Raw genomic sequence first — 27,179 nt, 5'->3', positions numbered from 1 at the left:
ATTTTTGTGAATTGGATCTGATTTGTAAAGAACACTATTTTTGTAAACCAACTACTTATTCTTGTGTTTTCCAGTGGCTTAGGCTTTGGGTCCAGGTAGGCTCTGGGTTTGAATGTCAGTACTTTGGTTTATCCATTGTGTCCACCTGGGAAGAGGTTTTAATCTCACAGAGCTTTAGTTTCTTCATGAAAAAGAAAATATAGCTATTCAATGAGATATTTTTAAAATGCCAAGTGGCTATCTATAATAGCACAAAGTAAACCCTTCGCAAGTGGTAATTTGTTTATTTAATTTAAAAATTGTTTTAAAAGTATTATTAGCATATCCCAAGTTTATTTGAAAACAGGTATAATTCCTTAGAAACTAAGAAAACTGTCTTATTTTCAGGTATCTTCAAAATATACCTCTTTATAGTGAGAGTGTAGGAAATCAGCAAGTATTCCTTAAGTATCCAAATGCATTCCCATACCTTGTACGTAACTTTGGAAAATGTGACCTTTGATTTTTAAAACCCACATTAAAAATCTCATGGCAATTCTAGCAAACTTGTAAAAATCTTATTGAATGTACTCTAGAACCTGAATAACTGGTTTTCATTTTAAAATACAGGAAATAAAAATCAGGAAAATCTTCCTAGCGGTATGGTAATTCTTATGTTAAGCAGTGATAAGTCCTCTCAACAATTTCTGCCTTTTTTATGAAGAAACTGGAAAAAAAGTTGAAAATGAACAGGATGAGAAAAATTTTGAGAGATCTTGTCAAGCTGTCATTAAATTACTGCTTTTGTAATATTGTGTGGGCTCTCATATTTTCCATAGTGAATCTCTCGTGCTTTCTTTCCCTTCTCCCAGTGTGCTCTTGCTGCTGATGAAGCAGTTTTTAATCAGAAGGAATTGGAGGTGAAGGAACTAAAGAATCAAGTGCAAATGATGGTACAGGAAAACAAAGGACATGTTGTATCTTTGAAAGAAGCACAAAAAGTGAATAGATTGCAGGTAGAGTTTCTTAATGTATCTAGTTCTGTAGATTTAGTTGAAATAGTACCTAGCTAAACAGAATAGCATTTATATGATAAATGGGAATGTTCACAAAAATAGGTTTCAGTTGAAGAGTTACAAACACAGGCACCTAAAAGAGTTATTCAAGTTATTCCCTTAAATCAGTGTAAAGGGAAAACATTTTTATTGTTAACTTGACTTATATCTCAAGTTTGACAAATATAAAGATATTACCCAGGAACTTAATTTGCAAATCTTATTATGATTATCTTCTTCATAGTTTTCCCTTCCATTTTTTGCCAAGGTAATAGGCAATCTGGTACTGTTAAGAGTTGGAAGGTAAACACATAACGTAAGCTTTTAAGTCCATTAGATTATCCTTTTCTAATCCTTCAGTGATTTCTTCTTTAGCTTTGGTTAAATCTTTGAAATTCTCTTAGCTTTCCTATTATTAACATGGATAGGTCTGCAATGTAACATGGTATGTCCCTAAATATCATACTTTCTGACTATGAAACTTGCCCTCCCTACCAACAACCAGTTTCATTCAAAGCCCTTAGTTTCTTATTAGGGAGTAACTAATACCCTGAGAAATAATCTGATCTAGTAAAAATTAGATTTAGATTTTGACATTGTATTTTTGTTTTTTAACCCTTCTAATTTTGTAATAATTTTAAAACAAAAAGCATATACAAAAGAAACTGTTTGTCAGTGATTTATCACAAGAGAACACCTGGTGACCACAACCAGGTCAAGAAATAGCAGACTGTCAGCCCCTCAGGAGTCCTTAGTTCCTCCTCAGAGAGACCCACTCTCCTACATTTCACAGTAGTCATTTAGTTGCTTTGCCTTGTGGTTTTAGTATGAGTCTCTGAACACTACAGTTTAATTTTGGGGATTTTTATAATTTAATCATTCAGTATGTATTCCTTAGTATCTGGTTGCTTTTATTGAACATTTTATTTGTTCTGATTCATCGGTGTTGTATGTAAATATAGCTTGTTTCATTTTATAGCTCTATAGAATTTCAAGATATGAATATACCACAATTAATTTTTCTGTTCTACTGTTGATGGACTTTTTTCCCCCCATGAATTTTCCTATACCTGTCTCTTGGTGCACACACATACACTTTTCTTTTGGATTTGTGCCTAGGTCAAAGGATAGGCAAATCTTCAATTTTAGTAAATAATACCAAAGTACTTTCTAATTAACACTCACACCAGCACTATATAAGCATTCTTGCTATTCCAGTGCTTGCCATTTGTTGTTGTTTTTTAATTTTTTTTCAACTACAGTTGACATACAAAATTATATTAGTTTTAGGTCTACAACATAGTGATTAGACATTCATATAAATTACCAAGTGATCACCCCAGCGTTTGTTATTGTTAATTTTTAAACCTTAGGCAATCTGGTAGGTATGTAGTATTATTTATTGTGGTTTTAATTTATATTTCCCTGATGACTGTTGAATATGAGTACTTTTTCATGTTTTTTGGCTATTTGTATGTCTTTTTATGAAATACTCATTCAAGTTTCTTGCTTGTTTTTCTGTTGGACTGTTATAATTAACTTGCGGACTTTGTTATATATTCTTGGTATGAGCTCTTTGTCAGTTATAAGTTTCCAAATATTCTTTTCTCTTTATAGCTTTTTACTCTCAATGATGTCCTTTGATGAAAAGACATTGTAATCAAATTCAACAATCTTTTTCTTTGTGGTTAATGATGTTTGTGCACTATTTAACAAGCCTTTCCTTATCCCAGTTCTTTCCTTTGAGGATATTTTCTGTATTATCTTCCAGAAGCTTTATTGTTTTATGTTCCACATTTAGCTCTACAGTACTCCTGGATTTGAATTTTGTCTATGGGGTAAAGTAAATGTCAAGTTTCTTTCTTTTTTTTCCCCATATAGATATCCATTTGTCCCAGCATCATTTATTGAAAAGACCATCCTTTTACCACTGCTCTGAGTGGTATCTTTGTCATAAATCAAGGTTCATTTGTGCCCGAATTTATTGTCTGTTTCTGGAATTTCTGTTGTATCCTGTTGGTTTGTCTATCATAGAGCCAATATCACATTTCTTATTTATTGTAGGTTCATAATAAGTCTAGATATTCAGTAAGTAGAGCAAGGCCTTCTGCTTTGTTACCCTAACCTTTAGAGTCAGTTGTCAAAGGCCACACAAAAAAGAAACGTAAAACTTTTTTGTGATTTTGGTTGGGATTGTGTTAAATCTATAGATCGATGCATTTTGAAAGAATTGACTTTTTTTTTTTTTTTGACGATTTTATTGGGGACTTTATTAGGGAACAGTGTGTACTTCCAGGACTTTGTTTTTTTTTCCAAGTCAAGTTGTTGTCCTTTCTTTCAATCTTAGTTGTGGAGGGTGCCGTTCAGCTTCAAGTTGTTGTCCTTTCAGTCTTAGTTGTGGTGGGCGCAGCTCAGCTCCAGGTCCAGTTGCCATTGCTAGTTGCAGAGAGCAGAGCCCACATCCCTTGCGGGAGTCCAACCGACAACCTTGTGGTGGAGAGCCCACACTCCAACCAACTGATCCATCCGGGAGCTCGGCGGCATCTCAGCTCAAGGTGCTGTGTTCAATCTTAGTTGCAGGGGTCAGAGCCCATCATCCCTTGCGGGACTCGAGGAATTGAACTGACACCCTTGTGGTTGAGAGCCCACTGGCCCATTTGGGAATTGAACTGGCAGCCTTCGGAGTTAGGAGCATGGAGCTCCAACCGCCTGAGCCACTGGGCCAGCCCAAGAATTGACATGTTTTGATTATGAGTCTTGTAATCCATGAACATGGAATATTCCTCCATTTACTTAGGTTTCATTTGGTTTTTCTCAATAATGCTTTGTGTGTGTGCATACATATATAGTATTGCACATCTTTTGTTAGACTCATTTCTAGGTACTTGATTTTCTTATGTCACTAAATGGAATCTTTAAAATTTCATTTTCTCAATTGTTTGTTGGTATATGTAGATGTATTGATTTTTGTGTATTGATATATCCAACAAATTGACTAAATTCACTTTTTTTTGGTTGAATATTTATTTTCTTTTAAATCTTCTACTTTGTCAATGAATATAACTAAGAACTTCGTAAGGCCCAAGTGCAGGCATAAGGTACTGATTACTAATTTAAAAAGTAAAATCTAGTAAATCAATATTTGAGTTATGTTTCCTACAGAAAACACATTTTTTTCTGTCCTGGGGAAAAGTCTCAGTGAGTAATTATTTCAAACCAGTGAGCTCATAGCTGTCTTCTTGTCAAAACTCAGTTCTGGTTTCTTCATGAAAAGTAAGATAACTGCCAGTATTTTTCTGTCTCTTGCCTGAGCCCTCACAAGAGCTGCTTTTCACCCCTTACGATTTAGAGTCTTTTTTAATGTGTATTTATTTTATTTTAATTAAATTTATTGGGGTGACAATGGTTAATAAAATTACATAGGTTTCAAGTGTGCATTTCTATAATATACCATCTATATATCACATTGTGTACTCACCATCCAAAGTCAGTTTAAATTCACTTTTTAATTGTAATATTTATGTAATTTTTAAAATTTTCCTTTACAATTGCATCACCTGCAAATGATGACAGTTTTATTTCTTCCTTTATAATGCTTATACCTTTTATTTCTTTTTCTTACCTTTCTTCATTGGCTGAGAGTTTCAACGCAATGTTGAATACAAGTGGTAATAGCAAGCTTCCTTGTCTTCTTTTCAATTATAGAGGAAAAGCTTTCAACATTTCACTATTAAGTACCATGTTTTCTCTAGGTAGTTTTTTATTTACCCTTTATCAAACTAAGCAAAATTTCTTTGCTGAGAATTTTTATTATGAATTGATACTGAATTTTATCAGATGATTTTTCTTTATCATGAATTTTCTCTTTCTGTTAATGTGGTGAATTATATTGATTTTTAAATTTTTAAAGCATTCTTGTATTCTTAGAATAAACGCTTTTTTTGGTCACGATGTATTGTTGTGTCGGGTCCCCAAGACCACCCTCAGGTTGGATGATGCACTAGGAGGACTCAGCATATAGTCATGCTCACGGCTAAGATTTATTACAATGGAAGGAGAGCAATGATTAGGAAAGGGAAAAGGCACATAGAGCAAAGTCTGAAGGAAATCAGGCACAAAATTGCAAGAGTTGTCTCCCAGTGGCGTTACACAGATGTGCTTAATTCCCCCAGCAATGATTTTGCCAACACATGTAAATGTTGTCTACCAGAGAGACTCAGAAGAGACTCAGTGCCTACAGTTTTTTATTGAGGGCTGTTAATGAAGGCACTTTCTGCCCAGCTTGTATAAAAATTCCAGACTACCACAAGGAAAGCAGTTGTTCAACATAGACCACATTGTCTGCACAAACAATCTGAGCACAGTAAGCCACTCTTATCAGTTAGGGTATTGGGAACCCTCTCAGGAGCCAAGTTCCCAGACACCATCCAGTTGACTACCTCGTAAGCAGTTCTTTTTAAGGAGACAGGTCTGCTATGTTCGTTTTTACAAATGTCCTTGATTTGATTTGCTATTATTTTGGTTAGGATTTTAGCATGTTTATTCACATGTGAGATTGACCTAGGTTTTCCTTTCTCAAAATAGCCTTGTCAGATATTATAGCAACTTATTTTAGCATGATAATGTAGGTTATGTAGTGTTCCCACTTTTTTTTTGTACTTTGGATGGAAGAGTGTGTGAAAAAAGTGTTATTTCTTCCTTAAATGTTTGGTTGAATTCACCTGTGCAACATTTGGGACTGGAATTTTGTGTGTGTGAACATTTTGATTATGAGTTCAATCATATTTTCTTTTTGCCCCCATTTTGATAAGGTTTATTTTTCTAAGAATCTGACCTCACTGTATCTAAGTTTTCATATTTATTGGCATAAGTTTATAATAGTCTCTTACCTCTTTAATGTCTTTAGATATTTGGTGATATCCCCTTTTTCATTCCTGGTTACATGTACCTTCACTCTGTTTTTCCTTCATCAACTTCACCATGGGTTTAACAATTTATTAGTCTCTTCAAAGAGGCAATTCTTGACTTTGTCAGTCTTTTCTAGTAATTTTGTTTACTATTTTATTAATTTCTGCCCTTTATAATTTAATTTTTCCTGCTTTTTTTGGGGGGGGCCTTATGCTGTCTTTTAAATGCTTACTTCATTGATTTTTAAAATTTTTTTAAATTAGTTTCAGGTGCACAAGACAAAGTAATACTTAGATGTTTATCATTTATATCCCTCACACTGTGTGAACCGCCCTCCTCCCATCCACTGTCCCTCTGACATCACACAGAGCCATTACATTTCCTGTCTCTATTCCTAATGCTGTACTCCACTTCTTGTAAGTATATACATATACACACACATACATACACACACACACACACACACATATATGTATATGTATATACTTATAGTTGACAGTCATTATTGTTCAGCTTCAGCTTCAGGTGTACAGTGCAGTGATCAGGCATCTACATCATCCCGGAGGTGGTCTCCCTAATGAGACAAGTGTCCATCGGATACCCTACGAAATCTTTACAACATTATTGATTACATTCCCCAAATTAATTTTCAAAACCCCGTGACCATCTTTTGGTTACCGACTGTGTTTTCTAGTCCCCTCACCTTCCCCCTTATCCCCACCCCCCTTCCCATCTAGCAACCCTCAGTTTTTACTCAATGTCTCCAAAACTGTTTCTGATTAGTTCATTCACTTATTCTTTTCTTTAGATTCCACATATAAGTGAGATCATATATTTGTCTTTCTCTGTCTGACTTATTTCACTTAATATAATGTTCTCTAGGTCCATCCATGTTGTTGCAAATGGTAAGATTTCCTTCTTCTTTATGGCCGAGTAATACTCCATTGTACAAATGTACCACAGTTTCTTAATCTAGTCGTCTACTGATGGGCATTTTGGTTGTTTCCATGTCTTGGCTATTGTGTATAGTGCTGCAATAAACATAGGGGTGCATAAAGATTTTTGAATTGGAGTTTTGGATTTCTCCGGATAGATACCTAGGTTCATTGATTTGTTTTAGCCTTTCTTCTTTTACATTACATTCATTTAAAATTATATATTTTCTCCTATGTTTATCTTTACCTGAACTCCACATTCAGCTGAAAATATTTCCTAATTTTTAAAAAAAAAGTTTTATTGGGGAATATTGGGGGACAGTGTGTTTCTCCAGGGCCCATCAGCTCCAAGTCATTGTCTTTCAGTCAAGTTGTGGAGGGTGCAGCTCAGCTCCAAGTTCAGTCATAGTTTTCAATTTTTAGTTGCAGGGGGCACAGCCCACCATCCCATACAGGAATTGAACCGGCAACCTGTTGAGAGCTCCCACTCTAACCAACTGACCCATCCGGCCGCCCCTCTGGAAGCTCAGCAGTAGCTGGTTGTCTTCAATCTGGTTGTCGAGGGTGCAGCTCACTGGCCCATGTGGGAACCGAACCAGCAACCTTGTTGTTCAGAGCTTGCACTCTAACCAACTGAGCCATCCGGCTGCCCCACATATTTCCTGATGTTTATTGTCTTTTTTTCCTTTGACCTATGGGTTATATAGATTATTTGTTGCTGTCGCCTCCCGCGAAACAAGGGCAGTGAGGAGGCGAGAAGGGGAAGTTTGGGTTAAGTTTTGAAGCAAGAAACAAACAGAGACTTAATGCAGTTAAATCTCTCCGAAGGCCAGGGGTCTCTCAGTCTCAGAGGACTGGAGCCCAGAATAGAACTGGCTGGAGGTTTTTATTGAGAGGTCTACAACTACAAGAAAGCAACATTGTTTCTTACACGGTCTGTGAGGCTCAGACTTCCTAACAGAAAAATGTTTATTCCAATTACCCTTTGTCTGTTAACAGCGGAAGCACAAGGTCCCAGGATGTTTTTACCTAAAGTATGTACCTTTTCAGGATCAAGTCTTTCACATTGTAACAACTCTGTTGAGAGAAGTGGAACCAGGTGCAAGGGGAAAGCCAGAGCCGGCAATAGACTTTCCCAGGCAGGGGGAAGGGGAGGCAAGGCCCCTTCCCATACCTGTCCAAGGCAGCTCGATTGGGGTCCCCACTCGGTTCCACCTGGCTTAGGTTGTATCTCCCGTGAGGTATCTTACCCGTCTTTGGCTGCAAACCATCTTTTGGGGACCAGACAGAGAGATTTAAGGTGTAAACACAAGGATGGAACAGAGTCCCAGAAAGGCACAATCTCACAAACTCTTCTTTCCTTAAAGAAAGACATGAAGGGACATTTGGATAGGCTGTTGTGCGACATGTTGCCAACACATGGACGGTTTCTTTTGATTAATTTTTAACTTAGTTGAATTGTGGTTCCTATGATTTCAGTTCTTTGAATGTGTTGAAACTTGCTGTATGGCTCAGCATGAGACCAATTTTTGTAGATATTACAGATGTGCTTGAAAAGAATGTGTATCCTACAATCATTGAGTGCTGTTAATTCTGTTAATCTTGTTATTCAAATCTATATTTTTACTCATTTTTTGGGTCTTTTATTATATCAATAATTTAGAGTGATGTTAAAATCTTCTATGATTTTGGATTTGTCTTCTCCATGAAGTACTGACAGTTTTTGCATTATATATATTGAAGCTGTTTTATTAAGTACATAGAAATGTAGAATTGTTACATCATCCTGGTAGGTTGACGTTTTTACCATTTTTTTACCTCTTTTTATCGCTTGTAATAGTTTTTTCTTTCAAGTCTACTTTGATATGAATATAGTTATGCCAACTTTCTTGTGATTAATATTTGTATTACGTATCTATTTCCATCTTATTTTTAATTTTTCTGTGTCTATTTTTGTTATGTTTCTTGTAAGCAGCAGGTTAGGTAATTTTACAATCTTCTCTGACAGTCTTTATCTTTTAATTGGATTACTTAATTCATTTATGAATTTAACATGTTACTATTATATTTCAGTTATAATCCTACTGTTGTGCTTTTTATTTATCCTATCTGCTCTATGTTCCCTTTTCTGTCCTTTCTTACCTTCTTTTGGATTGTGTATTTTCAGTTTTTACTTTAATAACTTAGAAGTTGTACTTTTACTCCTTTTTAAGTGGTTATCCTAAAGAGTATACCTTGCACCCTTGCCTTAGTAAAGTCTAATATTAATTGGTATTTTTACCCTTTTGCCAAACAATGTAAGGACTCCATTTAACACCCACCCCCAACTTATGTTCCATTGTGTTGTATATTTAAATTATCTGCATGCATGACTTTTTATTAAGGCTGTATTTTTATAGCTCAGCATTAACACAGTGAAACTTAAGGGTTTTTTTGCCCCCTTTAAAAATTGTAGTCCATGTGAAATATTAAGATGAACGACAGTTTCTTGTTTACATAATTTTGTGCTTATAAAACAAAGATTGATGTTAGAGCTTTATGGATTGAATATACTTTAAAATTTTTCTTTAGAAGGTACATAAAAAGCTAAATTCATTCTCTCTCTCTCTCACACACACACACACACATACACCACAATTTGTTCTGCCTTTGATTTCCAGGTTCTCCTTTCTCCCAGGACTGTCAGTTGCCTATCCTCTATCTCTTTGTGCTTTTGGCTTTCTTTTTCACTGAGTAAAGCCTTTCACTTCACTGCACCTGTTGCCATTTTCTACCTTCTTTGCTGCCACCTCTGATATTTGCAACTCTTCCTCCACATTTCAACTTTTTTGTCTCTTTACTTCTTGGATTTCACTCAGAAAGCCCAAACTTTTATAAAGATCAGAGTGCTTTAGGTTGGCAAACCAACCAATCATAGTGTATGAGGCATTTTTTTTAAAGTGTTTAACTCTATGCTATGTTTGTTGCTGCTTATTATTCCAAAGTTTTTATCACTCAGAACGGTCCTAGATATTTGTAAACACCAGAAGGCTAATCTTTGTGGATAAATGACGTTTTGCTGTATACTGTTAAGGTAGTTGTGATTTTGGTCAATGTGTAATTTATTTTTAATCATTATCTACACATGTACTGAGGTTCTCTATTTTTAAATTTTCCATCTCTCTTCTACAAAGAATGAAAAAATAATAGAACAACAACTTCTTGTGGATCAATTGAGTGAAGAACTAACAAAACTTAACCTGTCAATGACTTCTTCAGTTAAAGATACTTGTGGAGATGGGCCAGATGCCAGGATACCTGAGAAAAGACCATATACTGTACCATTTGATACTCATTTGGGGCATTATATTTATGTCCCAGCAAGACCAGATGCCAGGAAGGTAAAGTCTAAACATTAATTATCTTTCTTATTTTGAGATTAAAAAAATATGTAATATAATATCACAGTATATTTGTACAGTCTCAGCAAGTACAGTTTGGTTTCTGTTTGGTTTCATGGCCTTTTGTATATTCTTTTAATCATGCTTCTTTTTAATAAAAGGTTAATAAGTAGGAGAATGTATCATTGTATTTGCGAGGAATAATTGAAGATAATGTCTATTCATCAAAGAAGAAAAGCTATCCTTTGCATCATATTTTCAGACTTGACTAAGTCTGATATCTTTATGAATTTTTTTCTTTCTTTAACCACACCAACTTGAGATGAGGTTGGAGGGTATTTATTTTGACTTATTTGGTTTGTCTTATTATTTTCAAAATGACATTTATATGTTACTCAGTCTTGCCAAGCTTGCATAATCAAGATTGTATAAAGATCAGTATAAATTTATGTTTTAATTTTTATTTATTTATAAATATATGTGGGGGTAGTAAATATATACACATACATTTCTCTTGAAAAAAATCATCTGGTAATCTCTACTATGGAAAAGACTAATTAGCAGATTCATGAATTTTGGTTTCTCTTAATTGAATATTAATTTTATGAAGGGACATGCTTTGTTTGCGATATACGTGATGGTTACAGTCAAAGGGATGAGAAACATGTGAGGTATCATAGACATTGCAGTCAGGCAGGCCTGGGCGTATATTTGTATATGCATATACTTACTAACCCCACATATATTCAGCTTTATTGTAAAGGCCTACATATGACTAGACTTGTGTGAGCACCAGGTTCCTTATCTGTCTGAAGGAGGGAAACATGGAGGTGTATGGAAGATGCACGTGAGATGGTGATTCCAAAAGTGCCTTGCACACTGCTTCCTCAATACATGCCCCTGGGGTGCCTCTACTATGTCCCAGGCTCAGTGCCTCTGAGTGAGACAGATGGTGTCCTTACCTGGATGGTTTTTATTTTGAGTGGTTGACTTTTAAAATTTAAACCATTGTTGTTATTAATTTTGGTTTTACTTTGTAGAATTATTGACATTTTCCTTATGGTTGAATACATGGTAAATTTACGTTGAACATTTAGGAAGAGAGAGATGGTTCGCACGATTCAAATTTGTTGTGTGTTATTTCAACTTAATACTTATATATCAAGTCTTCTATATTTACGTTATTTTTTGTGTTTTTTTTTTAGTGTTGGCTAGTTATGTGAGAGAATTTCCTCTTTCTGTCCATTCTTTTATTTTTTAAAAGTAACATTTGGTTTTTTTCCTGATTACAAAAGTTACGCATATTTATTCTCTCTTGCTCTGTTGTTGTTTTTTTTTTTTTTGTATCTTTTTTACTAGACATGCATGTGCGTGCGCACACACTCACACACAGACTCTTTGCGGAAATAGAGCTCCATGGGTTCTTGAAAAGGGTTAGGCCCTTCTATTCTTACCTCTAGTTTGATTAGACCTAAAACAGACATGACTAGAATAAAGACTTCCATGTTATTGTTTTGAATTAGCAAATTCTTAGTTTTGTTTTTAAAAGTTTCTTTGTACCCCCCCCCCAAAGAACCCTTGTTGTCCGCTGACAGAAGGGAAAAGGGAGGAAGATGCAAAGGTCATACGGTCAGCCGAGCAGCTCTGAGAGTTCCCTCTTACTGTGTATCCAGGAGTCCCGGCTACGTCGCTTTCTTGGCCTAGTTTTTGCAGCAGATGTGGAAAGGCAGGCTTGCATGGGAACACATAGTATGGCAAGACTTGTGCAAGTCCTATTTGCTGCTCGCTTGTTCTAAGAGATCTCACATCGAATACCAAAACTAGCTAAATTAAGCCAGTGAGAACATTTCATTTTCCTGAAATACCATTTCATTTTCTCCTGGATTTCTGTCTCTGTGGCAGAAGTCTAGCTTATATTTTTTGGCTCTAATACATATATTTTTAGAGTTTAGCTCTAATATTTTCTTGAAGTAAAAATAGTCTGATAAGAGAAATACTTCCTCAACTTAAAATACTTTCAAAAGAAAAGGGGAAAAGTAGCTTAATTTTTAAATTGATTACAGAAAGAATTTGATTTTATGTCTTATATGCTTATTTACACATATTGGAAAGAAAGAGTGAAAAGATCTTATTTATTTAAAAAATGTATTCATGTTATATTTATACATATACTTTTGTTACTAGCTTTTCTCACTTAATATATCATGAACATTTGACAGGTCATTAAATATTCTTCTATAATATAACCTGATTTTTGATGGTTGAATAACATTTATCCCAAGTACGTACCATTGTGTACTTTTACCTATTGCTGCACATTTGTTTTCAACTTTTTCTTAATCTGAAAAGTTAAACACCAAAATGGAATTATCGGACATATCTACTTATGCAGAAATCCTAAAGAAATTATCCCTCACCACTAAATAGTATACAGGTAAAATAAAATAAAAAGTATTACTATTATTTATCAAATTAACGTGAAAAAGAGAAAAACTCATTTGTCTCAATAGATACCAAAAACTTCTCTGATGAAATGAAAAATCGAATCTTGATTTTAAACTTACAAAAAAAATCTATAACAGGTTTCTACTTCCTTAACACAGTAACTATGATGTAATTAAAGCCAAGAGCCAGTGCTATAAATACTGAAAAAGCACTTTGAAAAGGAAAAAATTACAACGGTGGTTCCAGTCATTATTCAGGTTTATCCTAATGAAAATGTGTCATATTTCATTGATTGTAAGACTCACCTATTTTTTCACTTTTTATCATCTATGATGGCAGGATATGTTTTAAAATTGATAGCGTGTCATAGTTTGACAGCTTTTTTTTTTTCTTGGTGGTATAAAAATAATGGTGTGTGTTATAGTTGATGGCATTTTAGATTTGATGAACTATGGTATAATGAAAAGAAAATAAAAGCAATAGGTATACAATATCACTTTCAATACTTGACATAATTATATACTAAGAAACCAGCCAAAATATTCTTGAAGTATATATTTTAAAAACCTCCCGGAATCTCCACATTCACAGAAGTGGAATATTTGTAAAATCTTTTTGTTTTTTACTGAATGAATTACATTTTTTTCTTTTGGTCACAAAATTCCTGTGCATAACACCACACTAAAGGTTAACAGCCTCTTCAGTTTTTCAGTAAGATTTTATGTCTTACATAAAGGCACCTTTTTTCTCACAAAATAATTAATTTTTTGTGTGGTTTCTTAGCTACTTCTTTGCATACATACCATGTTTCCCCAAAATTAAGACATAGCTGGACCATCAGCTCTAATGCATCTTTTGTAGCAAAAATTAATATAAGACCCAGTTTTATTTTATTATAATATAAGACCGGGTGTTTAATATCATATCATATCATATATCATATACCAGGTCTTATATAATATAATATCAGACCAGGTCTTACATTAATTTTTGCTCCAAAAGACGCATTAGAACTGATGGTCCAGCTACGTCTTATTTTCAGGGAAACACGGTAGTTGCTCACGGTAAAGAGGAAACATAGCAGAACACAAGAGAAGCTATGTCTACTGAGCTTTGACCAGGTTCCTTTGCAAGCTAAGCGGCTCATTCAAGCACAACACACCAACTTCACAGTAGCAAAATGACAAATTAAATCTCAAATGAAACTATAAATTTAAACATGTGGAAGCCACAATCTTTGGTGAATGAGTTAAGCAAAGTAGCAGCACATCTGATGAAACAAAATTAAATATGTCACTAATGAGAGAAGTCAAATGTGACTTGTATTCATTTTTTGTTATCGATATATATTGAGTATTACAATTTTAATACAGTTTTTTCCTTTCTTAAAATGCATATACATTTTTTTGGCACCTTTTATATTTGAAGGTCTACCATTATTGTTAGACTTTGTCCCTAGAATTGGGATCAATGAGAAAAGTGCTAAGGGGATATAAAGAGGGACTTACTAGTGACAACTGCCAACAATAATATGAGAGGCCCCAGGGAGAACGCCACAATGAATGTGTTCTGGCAGAGGTTAAACGATAATTTACAATATTATAGAAGAGAGTCAAACATGGGATGGATAGTTTAATTCAGTAACCTTTAAAGTTTTCTCTGTCCCTGTGGCCGTGCAATTCTAGGGGGAAATGGTTAGAATTAAAAAAAAAAAAAGTCTTCTAATTGAATACACCTGTTATCTGAATTATTACTCAGCTTATTTGAATATTTATATGTGATCAGTACTGCTTGGAATATGGTTGAAAATGCTAAAATATCCCTATTGGAGAGCTAATGGAATACAGAAGCAACAGAGGGAAGCAGAACCCAATAACTAGGAAAGAAGGGGCTGGATTATAAATGGCTTTACAAGCCTGGAAGGGGCAAAAAAGCATTGTGTTGGGTGGAATGACTGTTGAAGAATTAATTTGCTAAATGTTACTCATTGTAGCAGAACTTATTTAGTGTTCATTATTAAGCTGGATCATTCAGTTTTCTTTGTAAAAATAAATTTTAAAAGCATATTGCAATCCCAGAAAACAAAGTTTGAGTCTGAACAAAAAATTTAATTTTCTCCTGAAATAATTCCCACCTCCCTGACAGAGAAACCTTGATGACTATCAGTTACAGGGCAAATGGCCATGCTGGGTACATTGTGTGTGTTTCTTCGTTTGGTGGATTTGGATTGGATGGAGGAGGATGCAGACCCTTAGCAACACCACAATTCTCCAAGTGTTCCGAACTGTTTCCCAGTTCCCTCCTATTACACTGTATATGGGCTTCACATTCACTGGGGAATGCCTGTGCTGTGATGTTTTCATTGATGCCTCTCTTCGGTTTCATTGTTGAATACTACTTTCCTTGGAGCTATAGTAGATGATAGAAGAGCATTCTAGCAAAGGAAGAGATGTGTGGATTCTGAAAGAAATATGTGTCCATGAGAACAATAGTATTGTGAAATGAATTTTGACATTTTTTGGGGGGTGTGATGCATATTTTTAGTGATTGGATATTTTAAGTGTACCTATCTAATAACCTCTTAAAACATTTTGAGTAATAGGATTAAAAATGGACATTTTAAAAATCATTTTTTTTGTTGTTGTTGGGTGGGGGAATCACTTGTAAGGTCTACACAAGTCCTTCTGTGTACTCTCTGGATCGAGTAGTTGCTGGATTTCGAACACGAAGTCAGATGCTGCTGGGTCGCATAGAAGAACAAGATGAAGTCCTCCACTGCCAGTTTTCTGATAACAGTGATGATGAAGAATTAGAAGGCCAAGAGAAATCTGAAATGAGGTATGTGAAATATAGACTGATTTAATAAATTTATAAATATATACAGATGTAGGCTTTTTTCATTAGAGTATGTTTTCCATGTAATATAACAACAGTAGGTAGTTTTTGCTAAATGTACTGTCAACTAATGTACTACGAAACAAGTGTTTGAACACAAATCATCAGTCTTAAAGTTGAAAAATAATTTTGCTTTTAGAGCTTTTATAATTGTTGGATTTTAATTTTCAAAGAAAATGTTTTTGGATATCCTGATTCTGCTGCCAGAATGGCAACAAACATAATGAATTTTCCACTGGTTCCAACATGGGTGGGAATATCAGTAAAATTCTGTTTATTTTTATATAATTAACAATTCTTTAAACATTACTATCACTTTTTGAGGAAGTTAATTTGAAAGCAGATTAGCAAACACACACAAGTTATCTTTGATCCTGTTATTTTTTTTTTTTAGACAGAGAAGTCGCTCATGGATTCAAGAGCCAGTCTCTGTTTGTCCTCTTGTTGAATTGAATGATATTGATGATCAAACACAAAAGTCAAGTTTGGGGAATGAAGGTACACAGACTTTCTTAAGTAATTTAGATCTCATGTTTATGAGACACTTCTCTTTCTCTTCAGTCAGTAATTTAAGAAGCATCTACGAATCCTCAAAGACGGGAACTTGGTAGGAGTGCTTTGCTTATTGAAAGAAATCCCCTTATGTTCTCTGTTCTACCCCTAATTTTCACTCCTTAATAAGATAATTTCTTGCCACCAATCAATTCTGGCTAGAGTTATTGGCTAAATCTCTCAAAATAGGGATTTTTACATTCAAACCTACGTTGGTATGCATTGTACTCTTGACTACTTCAAAATACATCTTAAGTAATTCATTAGGGGTCTGCTTTCCTGCTTCACTGGCACTTATGCCTACGATTAGTGATGTTTTTGGGATTGAAGCCAGATTAGTGTATGGGTGCTCATGATGTTCGAGGACACAATTGAGAATTTTATGCATCAAATTACAGCATAAAATGTTTATGTTGCAAAAAACTATAGTAGGAGATTTTAACTCATTTATCTTGGCCTATGAGTGGTAAAAGCACCAAAAGTGAGAGTACAGAGTATATAAATATGTCCTATGAAAATAGAGAACATTTTTAAGAGCCTATGCATACAATATTTAACAAAAAATTGACTGTCAGAAATAAAAACAGAAATAAATTTTAAAATGTATAAATAGTATTGGTAAGGGTTAGTCAAGTAGCCATTCTTGAACTGTTTGTTGCTGGTCTATAACCAGTTAAGAAACTTATGATAGAATGTAAATCAGTGCACTAGACTGAGGAAGTCTCACTATGAAAAAAAAAGTTCAGCTGAACCAAAACAGTTGGTTGACTTAGGTTCTAGTGTAAGATAGTAACAAAAAGTGCTGGCCCACACTGTGAGTAGTCTGCTGTAGATTACATTCTTTGATTACAATAAAACTAGAAGTTAATAGGAAAAAAGTTCAACCCTCTACCCACCAGGATATTTTACATTTTTCTTAAATAACTCAAGTTAAAAACTCAAATTTTAGAATATCTACGGGCAATGACAAACTGTATCAGAAACTAGGGAATATGACTAAAGCATATATATATAATTTATTTTTATTTTTATTTTTTATTTTTTTAGGAAAGGAAAACTTACTATAAGCTGGAAAACTAAAGTCCCAATTGCTGTGCATTTTTTTCCTCCCTGTCTGTTTGTTCCTTCCTCTTTTACTTCTAGACTGCTTCTGTGTCTGCTTTTCTTTTTTAGCTCTACTCCTGTTGAAAATTTTATGAGCAGATAGCTTTTTTTCTGAGTTTTGTATCTTTTATTTTAAAGATTTAAAGATTGAATGTCTTCAGGAGAGTCAAGAATTGAATTTGCAAAAATTAAGGAATTCAGAACTCATACTTACTGAAGCTAAACAAAAAATGAGAGAACTTACAATTAACATCAAGATGAAGGAAGATCTGATTAAAGAATTAATGAAAACAGGTAATAGTATCCTGTGAACCAGCTTATAAAAGAAAGAAAAGCTTCTATTATAAAGTTGTTTCTGACGTTGTAACATTTACTTTAGCTTTTGGTATAACAAGGTGTGTTTCAGAGACAATATGTGGAGGTTAGTTATTAAAAGAACTTTGTTGTATTGGGATTCATCTATGAATTGTTCTAACCAGTGTGAATTCTGTGTTGAAACACTGTGGCACTTCATGTTTTTTGCCACTTTTTAAGAAACATACTAGGCATCTGTCAATATGTATGAGATGTTTTTCTAACTCATTTGAGTAATTATTTTAAATTATTAGTCTTCATTTTCTTGGATAGTTCATTTTTAACATTAATCCGAAACTTTATATTTAAGCATAGTTAATTTTTGTTTCTCTGAAGATGTAAGGATTTGTTCTTGAGAGTTATTTTCTTGAGTGAGCCAAGGTTTCAGCTCTTCCCCTTAGTCTCAAATTCTGGCAGGTTTCGTTGTATGCACCATATCCTCTTCTCTCTCTCAGCTATACACATATCAGATTTGCCCTAAAAAGCACATCTCAAGCTTTTTGGCTACCCCACCCCTCAACATACTCAAATTGTGAGCCTTGACTATCTTGAAATTCAGTAAAGACTTGAAGGAATAAGTGATACCAGCATTTCTTTTCCCCACCTCCAATGAAAAACAACTCTGGTCACATTTAGGGGAACTGAAGGAAATATTATCTAGATTTTCTTCAAGGTCAATGCTGTAATCATACCCATATTACATGAATTATGGTGAGTTCCCTTACTCCTCTGTCAGTAAGGGGAAACCAGCCTTCCCGTTTCCCTCCTCTTTCCTGCAAGCTTGCCTTCTGGCTGTTAGACCTCCTTTCTCAACTTGGTCTCCCTAGTTGCTGTCCCAAAGTGTCTTCCTTCCTCAGTCCTAGTGATGTATGTGCTGTGCATCATGCCAGCTCCAATATCCCAGAGAGTTAGTTGAGTTTGACCGTGCTCCTTCCTCACAGGCAGGACCCATGCCAGTAAACCTCTCAGGAGTATCCAGGGACTGATTTAGGGGTTGAAATAGCTTCTCCATTTCCAAGAGTTCAAGGTACTACCTGTTTTTCTTTCAGATAGATTATCCCACCTTCGGATATCTCACTAAACAAGCACACTTTTGTAGCCTGGCATACACATCCTGGTGGCCTTAAAATAGAGGACACATAGAAGGTCCTTTTCTTACTCATTAGAACCAAGGGCATTTTGGAACTTTCCTAAGGGCCCTTAGAGATGGTGACTAGTAAAAGTGTCAATGTGTGCTCCTCAAAGCCGCCTCAATGAAAATTTCTCCTGAAGAACAGCTACTCCAGCCAACAATAACAGTGACAACTTCAACTATAGTGTATTTCATCGATTCTAATACACATTTTTCACATTTTAATATCTCTGAAATCAGGATGCACCTTACAATCAATGGCGTCTTAGCATTTTATCATATCATTATTAGTGTAATTGGCACTGTACCTTTCTTCTTAGTGGTTCATAAAATATTGATGTGTTGAACACTTTATGGGGTCTTAGATTCATTAAAATACAGTAGTCGTATGTATTTTAAAGTTAGGTGATCAGAGTTGTAGGGCCAGAAAAAAACTCACAGCACATTTAGTTCAATAACAATTTTTTTATTAAAAAATTAAGAGATTTTCAGTATGACAGTAGGACAAACTGTCCCTGGTGATTCATCCCATGACCTCTGGACTTATTTCTCATGGCCACCAGTTTGCTAATCTAGTTTAGAGACAATTGACTATTCAGAACCGTCAAAAAGTTTTTAGGATCAGTAGCTGGACTTAGAATGAAGAGACATATAGAAATATCTTACTGTATTTTTCTCTGTGTTCTAAATATTCATAAGAAAAGCATTTAAAATAATTCATCTTTAACAAGTTCAATGGAATGAAAAAGGAGGGGACCAACTCTAGATTAAAAGAGTCTTAAGAGATGTAACAATCAGATGTATCATGGACCTTGTTTGGATAGTGATTAAAATAAACTAACTGTAAAAGACATTTAGAGACAATTGTGGAAGTCTGAATTGGGTATTCATATTGTTAGGTGTGTTAATGATATTTTGTATAGATGTTTATTGAAGTATGTATAGGTAAGAGGATATGACGTCTGGGATTGCTTTACAATTTTTAAGCAAATTAAAACAAAAGAAAAAGGCATAGATGAAGCAACTGTGGCAAAATCTTGATAACTCTTGAATCTAGGTGATGAGGGTTCATTATATTATTTCCCTACTTTTTTTAGTGTGTTGAAAATTTTTCATAATAGTAAAAGAAAAAAAAGAATTCAGAGTGACAGATTGTAGGAAGTCAAAGTGTAGTAAGTAAGAGGCCAAAGAGTCACCCCAAATATCCTTCTAACTGGAGTTTGATGCCAGCAGAGCTAAATTGCATACTCAGAATATCAGCAATGTCACACTAAAACACAGAGAAGAACCAGTGTGAAAATTGAATGCTACCAGATGGAAACAGTCATTAAGGAACTAATTATTAAGAGGCCAAGTTGTGTTTGATGGGGATGGGTGGGGCAGCTGGTTTCTTAATGTGATGCCTTAAATAATTACATTGCCCAGCTGGATTTTTAAAAGTAGAGTATTTTTATGTTTTTCATTTTTCACTTTTTAATTTTATTATATATAATTTATAATTATTTTTACTATTCTTATGGTAAAGGTAATGATGCCAAGTCTGTAAGCAAACAGTATTCTCTGAAAGTAACAAAACTTGCACACGAAGCAGAACAGGCAAAAGTGGAATTAATTGAAACAGAAAAGCAGCTACAGGAACTGGAAAATAAAGATCTTTCTGATGTTGCTTTGAAAGTAAAGTTACAGAAGGAGTTCCGTAAAAAGATGGATGCTGCAAAGTTAAAAGTCCAGGTAATTTAAAAAATGTAATTGAGAAAACTTGTTAAAACTTTTTGCTTTTGAGCATTCTTGTACCTGGTTAGGGAAGAAGGTAGGATTCAGTTTTTACCAGCAAGACAAACTGTATGGCAACTTTTCTTTTCCAGAGTGCTGGTAGGTTTACATAATGTCAACCTTTGTAGTACATTTCTACATTCAAGAAGTATTTTAATCTTTTTATCAAAGACCATATGGTAAGAAATAAAAATAACCACAGAAATAGTGTCATTTTCTGAAGGACAAAAAATTAATGATTCAATAACACACGTAAAACATCTGATACATGTATGGCACTTCGTAGACACTCAAGAAATGATAACTATTTCAGAGTTTTCTGAGACCATAACTGATTGGTTTAAGAAAGGTTAATAACTTGAGTACTGTATCTCATTCTTAATTTCCTAATGCTGAAGTTAGCTATAACCTCAGAAATAGCTACAGTTAAAAATTCTATTCTGTGAGCAATATTCCATTATGGAGTTTTCGTGTAACGAAGCCATTTTCACATGCCTTTGTTATGTTTAGAATGCTTTATTAGTCTGATTATAATGAGTTTGCTAGAATGCTTTTTAAAATTTATTTTTATTCATAATTTGTTGTTTTCATATTGTTCCCACTTAGGTAGAATGGAATTGTAGGTAACTTCTTCAGAAACATTATTTGTTTATTTTTGAAACTGTTCCAGTTATTTTCTTTCACCAAGATAAGTGTTCACTGCATACCTCCTGTGTGCCACATCCTGTGCTATGTGGGAATGCAGAGGTGAACATACCAAAAAAGTCCCTTCTCCTAGGGTTTTCTAATGACACCTCAAACATCTGGACATCTCCACTAAAATTTTTTACCTAAGTAGCCTCACAAGTCAACAAGTTAAAATATCATGACTTGAATGTTTGAACTGATTAAAGGAGGACACAGTAGTTGTATGTCACACCTTCCACTTTATTTCAGAATACTTTCTTTCACTTACAGCAGTCCTCACCTCAGACAGTGCTGGGATCAGTTCTTTTTCACTGCTTGACCCTTTAAATGAAGGCTGTGATGTCTAACAGAGCACTCATTTCAACAAAACATTAGTAGAATAAAGTAACTATTGTGTTTATTATGAGATTTTATTTATGATTTCATAGTTTTATATTCTAGCTTCAATTCTGATTATAATTCATATTATACTCCATGTTAAGTAAGTAAGACCGGATTATTGCTTTTCCAAGGAGGTTATTATATTTATCCTATGCATCTACTGTTTAAGCATTGTTTATGGATTTAGCTGAGATTATTTTTTATATATTCTGTATTTCACACAACTAAAATGGTTGAGATTGAAAGATTATTAGTAAGGTTGTGAATCATTATGTTTTTATTTTCCGTGTTTTTTGCACATCCTTTTCTGCTAAGGCTTCTGATAAGGAAAGGAAAGAAGACACAGAACTTAAGTTAAGCTCAAAAGGAACATCTCAAACTGAAACAAGACTCCCATGTAGTTTTAGAAATTTCTGTGCCTTTGACATATACGGGCAGAACTGATGGGGATGATAAAGCTGATGAAGATGGTGGTGGGGAGGCGCAGGAGGATGGTAACTACCAGTTGTTAAGTGTCTACAAAGTGCCATAGACATGCCAGGTGTTTTGTATGTATTACTTAATCCTTATTTAATTCTTTGAAGTGGGTATTTTTACCTCATGAATAAATGAGGAAGCTAAGGTTTAGAAAGGTAAAATAACTTATTCAAGGTCACATAATTCAGATAACAATAAAGATTTTCAGTATTCTAACATATACCATTTTAAATATTGAAACACTAGCTTTTTTTGTATAACGTAGTTATTTCAGTTTGTAAAATATTTTTTTATTTTAAAAATCTAAAAATCTGTACTCATGTCTAGATATATATAGTTATTTGCTGCATCAGTATTTTAATGCTAACAGGTGCACTTTTAAGCATTTGTGGAATAAGTGCAAAGACAATGGCAACCTATCTGACTTTTAAATAAGATTTCCAGTTTATACTGGTATTTTCAATATTATTTGGAGAATACACTAAAATACTAGTATTAATCATTTTTGCTCCAGTATTGGAATTACTGTCAAAATTAAATATAAGTTCAGTTTTGTACTGTTTTAATTTTCACCATGTATATATAATATCTTTAATTAAAATACTCATTAATAAAAAGCAAAGAGACAATTTTGTTCCGTTTGGCTGTCAGCATCACGAAGTCTCATCATTTGTTATATCTGATGAAAATTCTGGTGTTTGCCCAATTGTAAAAGTAGAAATATAGAAAACAACTGAATTTATCAAAAATGAATTAAAATCTAGGCAAAATGCCTATCCTTGCCTATGAATTAAAAGTTTAAGTTTACTTGAGACTTGTGAGAGATGCAATTTTTCATTTTGAAATATTCCATATGATCCCAGGTTTTACAGAAGAAGCAACAAAATAGTAAGAAATTGGCATCACTTTCGATTCAAAATGAGAAACGTGCTAATGAACTAGAGCAGAGTATAGATCACATGAAATACCAAAAGGTACAGCTACAAAAAAGACTTCAAGAAGAAAATGAAAAAAGGAAGCTACTGGATACAGAAATTAAACGGGATCAACAAAAAATCAAAGTAATATTGTCGTACTTTCCTGCTAAAGCATAATATGGAATATTAAATGACTCAGCACTAAGTAAGCTAAGGTCACGATTCATTTGGCATGTCTTTGGCTATTGTCCTCATTCACTTTAAAGCTTTGTCCATCTACATAGTAAAACCTATTTATTGAATTCTGAGTACTGTCTTGAAGGTTTTGACTTCACAAAAGAAAGTTCAGCGATACCATTTCTCAGACTAGGGCCTTTAGTTGCGGCTGTCAAAAACAAGTAACAGAGGATGCCAAAAAAATGTATGCACATTGCTTTTTTATAAGTATGCCCATGGCGAAACAGCTGTTGAGTAGAGTTGATTTTTTTTTATTAGTTTCAGGCATACAAAGCAACATAATAGTTAGATATTTATACCTTTCACAAAGTGATAACCCCCTCCCCCAAGCTACTACCTCTCTGACATTTTTTATAACTATTTTAATACCATTGATTATCTTCCTTATGCTATACTACACCTCCCGTGACTATATATATATATATATATATACACACATACATATATATATCATACATATATATATATATACATATATATATATGTATGTATATAATTTTTCTTTCTTGTAGTTGATACGCAGTATTATTCTACTTCAGCTTCAGCTGTACAGCGCATTGGTCAGGCATCTACACAGTCTATGAAGTGATCATCTTGATAAGTCCAGTGCCCATCTGGCACCTTATATAATCTTTACAACATCATTGATTATATTCCCCATTATGTATTTCATATTCCTAGGACTATACTGTCTACTAATTTGCTCTTTTTAATCCCTTCACCTTCTCCCCCAGCCCCTCCCTCCTCCTATCTAGCAACCAACAGTTTTCCTATTTCTCTGAGTCTGTTTCTATTTTGTTTGCTTATTTAATCTGTTCTAAATTTATATTCCACAGATAAATGAGATTATATGGTGTTTGTCTTTCTCAGTCTGACTTATTTCACTTAGCATAATATTCTTAAGGTCCATCCATGGTGTTGCAAATGGTAAGATTTCATTCTTTGTTATAGCAGAGTAATACTCCCTTGTATAAATGTACCATAGTTTCTGTATCCAATCATCTATCAGTGGGCATTTTGGTTGTTTCCATATCTTGGCTATTGTGAATAGCACTGCAGTAAACATAGGGGTGTGTATATTTTTTCGAATTAGTTTTTGGATTTCTCTGGATAGATACCCAGGAGTGGAATTGCTGGGTCATAAGGTAGTTCCATTTTCAATTTTTTAAGTTATTTCCATACCGTTTTCCATAGTGGCTGCACCAGTCTGCTATTTCACCAATAGTGCACGAGGGTTCCCTTTTCTCTGTATCCTCACCAACATTTGTTATTTGTTGATTTATTGATGATAGCCACTGACAGGAGTGAGGTGGTATCTCATTGTGGTTTTTATTTGCATTTCTCTAATGATTAGTGACGTTGAGCATTTTTTCATATGTCTGTTGGTCATCTGTATGCCATCTTTTAGAGAAAAGTCTCTTCATGTCCTCTGCCCATTTTTTAATAGGGTTGTTTGTGTTTTTTTTGGTATTGAGTTGTGTGTTTTTCAGAAATTTTGGATACTAACCCCTTATCAGATGTATCATTGGCAAATATCTTCTCCCACTCAGCAGGATGCCTTTTTGTTTTATTGATAGTTTCCTTTGCTGTGAAAAAACTTTTTAGTTTGATGTAATCCCACATGTTTATTTTTTCTTTTGCTTCCCTTGCCCGAGGAGATATATCAGTAAAAATATTACTAAAGGTAATGTCTGTGAATTTACTTCCAATATTTTCTTGTAGGAGTTTCCTGGTTTTGGGTCTTACATTTAAGTCTTTAATCCATTTTGAATTTATTCTTGTATATGGCATAAGAAAGTAGTTGAGTTTCATTTTTTTGTATGTATCCGTCCAGTTTTCTCAGCATCATTTATTAAATAGACTGTCTTTACCTGAATGTAAATTCTTGCTTCCATTGTCATAGATTAAATGACCATATAGGCATGGATTTATTTCTGGGCTCTCTATTCTGTTCCATTGATCTATGTGTCTGTTTTCATGCCAGTACCATGCTGTTTTGATTACTATAGCCTTGTAGTATGATTTGATGTCTGGTAGTATGATACCTCCCACTTTGTTCTCATTTCTCAAGATTGCCAAGGCTATCCGGGGTTTTTTATGGTTCCATATAAATTTTAGGATTATTTGTTCTATTCTGTGAAAAATGTCATTGGTAATTTGATAGGGATTGTGTTGAATTTATATATTGCCTTAGGTAGTATGGACTATACACATTTTAAGAAAGGAAAAAACTGTATTGAAATCGTAATACTCAATGTATACCAGTAACAAAAGATGAATACAAATCATGTGTATACATTTTTTTGGCACCCCCTGTATATAACAACAACTTTCTAAATAACTTTCTAACTTTCCAACGTTTGAATAGGACTTCCCATTTTCAGAGTGCTTTGAAATGCATTGTCCATGTGGTGGAAAAGAAAGAAGTACAAGGTAAAATGGTACCATTTCATTCATAGTGAGCACAAGAGTGATCAGACCTGTACCCCTAGCAGTTCTAGAGAAGGGATTAGGATAGGGAAGAACTAGTGGTGTCAGCCTGAGCTCTGGAGCCACGCTAGCTACGTTCAAATCCCAGCTCTCTCAGTTCCTAGGTGGCTCATTTATTGAGAAAATCACTTACCCTCTTGGAGTCTGTTTATTCATAGTTATACTGGTCTTAATCACACTTGCCTCACAGGGCTCTTTTGAAGAAAGAGGAGGATAATAAAGATCATAATAGCAACAGTAACAAACACTTACCCAGCACTACATACCAGTCTCTTCTGTTGAAATGTTAAGCCAAATCCAAAGCTTGGAACATAATTGGACATTTCCTAGATATTTAATGTTGGAATATAATCTATTCTCAGACCTTAAAAAAAAAAATCATAGAATTTAGCGATGGAAGGGAACTTAAAAAGCATTTAAGCCAAGTTACTGATTCTTTTTTTAACAGCTTTATTGAGATATACTTTACCCATTTAAAGTATGTAATTCAATGGGTTTTGGTATATTACATTATTAATTTTTATAACTTGTAAAAACATATAACATGAAATTTATCATTTTAATCATGCTTAATTGTACAATTCGGTGGCATTTAATTACAAATTCACAATATTGTGCAACCATCACCACCATCTGTTTCCAAAACTTTTTCATCACCCTAAACATACTCTGTAACCATTAAGCAATGACTCCCTAATCCCTCCTTCCCCACGCGCCCCTGGTAACCTCTAATCTATTTATGTATCTGTGAATTTGCCTAGATTACATATTTCATAAAAGTGGAATTATACACTATTTGTCCTGTGTCTGGCTTATTTCACTTAGCATAATTTTTTTAAGGTTCATCTATATTGTAGCATGTATCAGAACTTCATTCCATTTTATGGCTGAGTAATATTCCATTATATACACATACCACATTTTGTTTAGCCATTCGTTTGTTGATAGACACTTGGGTTTTCTCTGCCTTTTGGTTATTGTGAATAATGCTGCAGTAAACATTGGCGTGCAAGTAATTTTATTTTATCTGTTTAAGTCCCTGCTTTCAGGTCTTTTGTAATTGAAATGCCCAGGAGTGGGATTGCTGGGTCATGTGGTAATTCTGTACGTAGCTTTTTGAGGAGACACTGACTCTTTTTGAAAGTGGCAGCACCTTTTTACATTCTCACCAGCAACGTATGAGGGTTCCAGTTTCTTTCTCATCTTTATCAACACTTGTTATTTTCTGTTTCTTTTTATTGTCATCCAGTCACATGTGAAGTGGTGTGTCACTGTGCTTTTCATTTGCACTAATGATGTTGAGCATCTTTTCATGTGCTTATTGGCTATTTGTATATCTTCTTTGGAGAAATGTCTGTTCAAGTTCTTTGTCGACTTTTTAATTGGTTGTCTTTTTGTTGTTGAGTTGTAGGAGTTCTTTATGTATTCTGTACATTAAACTCTGTTAGATACATGACTTCCAAATATTTTATCCCATT

The 27,179-nt window shown here is 34.2% G+C and overlaps 1 protein-coding gene across 2 annotated transcripts in view; it reads left to right on the top strand.

The window, feature by feature from the left end:
* Positions 1-27,179, top strand: part of KIF27 (kinesin family member 27) — a 73,057-nt gene that overhangs the window by 18,655 nt on the left and 27,223 nt on the right. Inside the window, exons 5-11 of one of the 2 annotated variants that reach the window (XM_081065246.1) lie at positions 852-995; positions 10,051-10,257; positions 15,371-15,540; positions 15,992-16,095; positions 17,392-17,547; positions 20,265-20,470; positions 22,921-23,118. In XM_081065246.1, the coding sequence (XP_080921372.1) occupies positions 852-995; positions 10,051-10,257; positions 15,371-15,540; positions 15,992-16,095; positions 17,392-17,547; positions 20,265-20,470; positions 22,921-23,118 (1,185 nt within the window). The remainder of the gene's footprint in view (positions 1-851; positions 996-10,050; positions 10,258-15,370; positions 15,541-15,991; positions 16,096-17,391; positions 17,548-20,264; positions 20,471-22,920; positions 23,119-27,179) is intronic. The other variant, XM_081065247.1, reaches the window with a different exon arrangement.

This window comes from Rhinolophus hipposideros (genome assembly GCF_964194185.1).
Source record: "Rhinolophus hipposideros genome assembly, chromosome: 11".
In the NCBI taxonomy this organism is placed as follows: domain Eukaryota; kingdom Metazoa; phylum Chordata; class Mammalia; order Chiroptera; family Rhinolophidae; genus Rhinolophus; species Rhinolophus hipposideros.
This window is presented reverse-complemented; position numbering and strand designations above follow the sequence as displayed.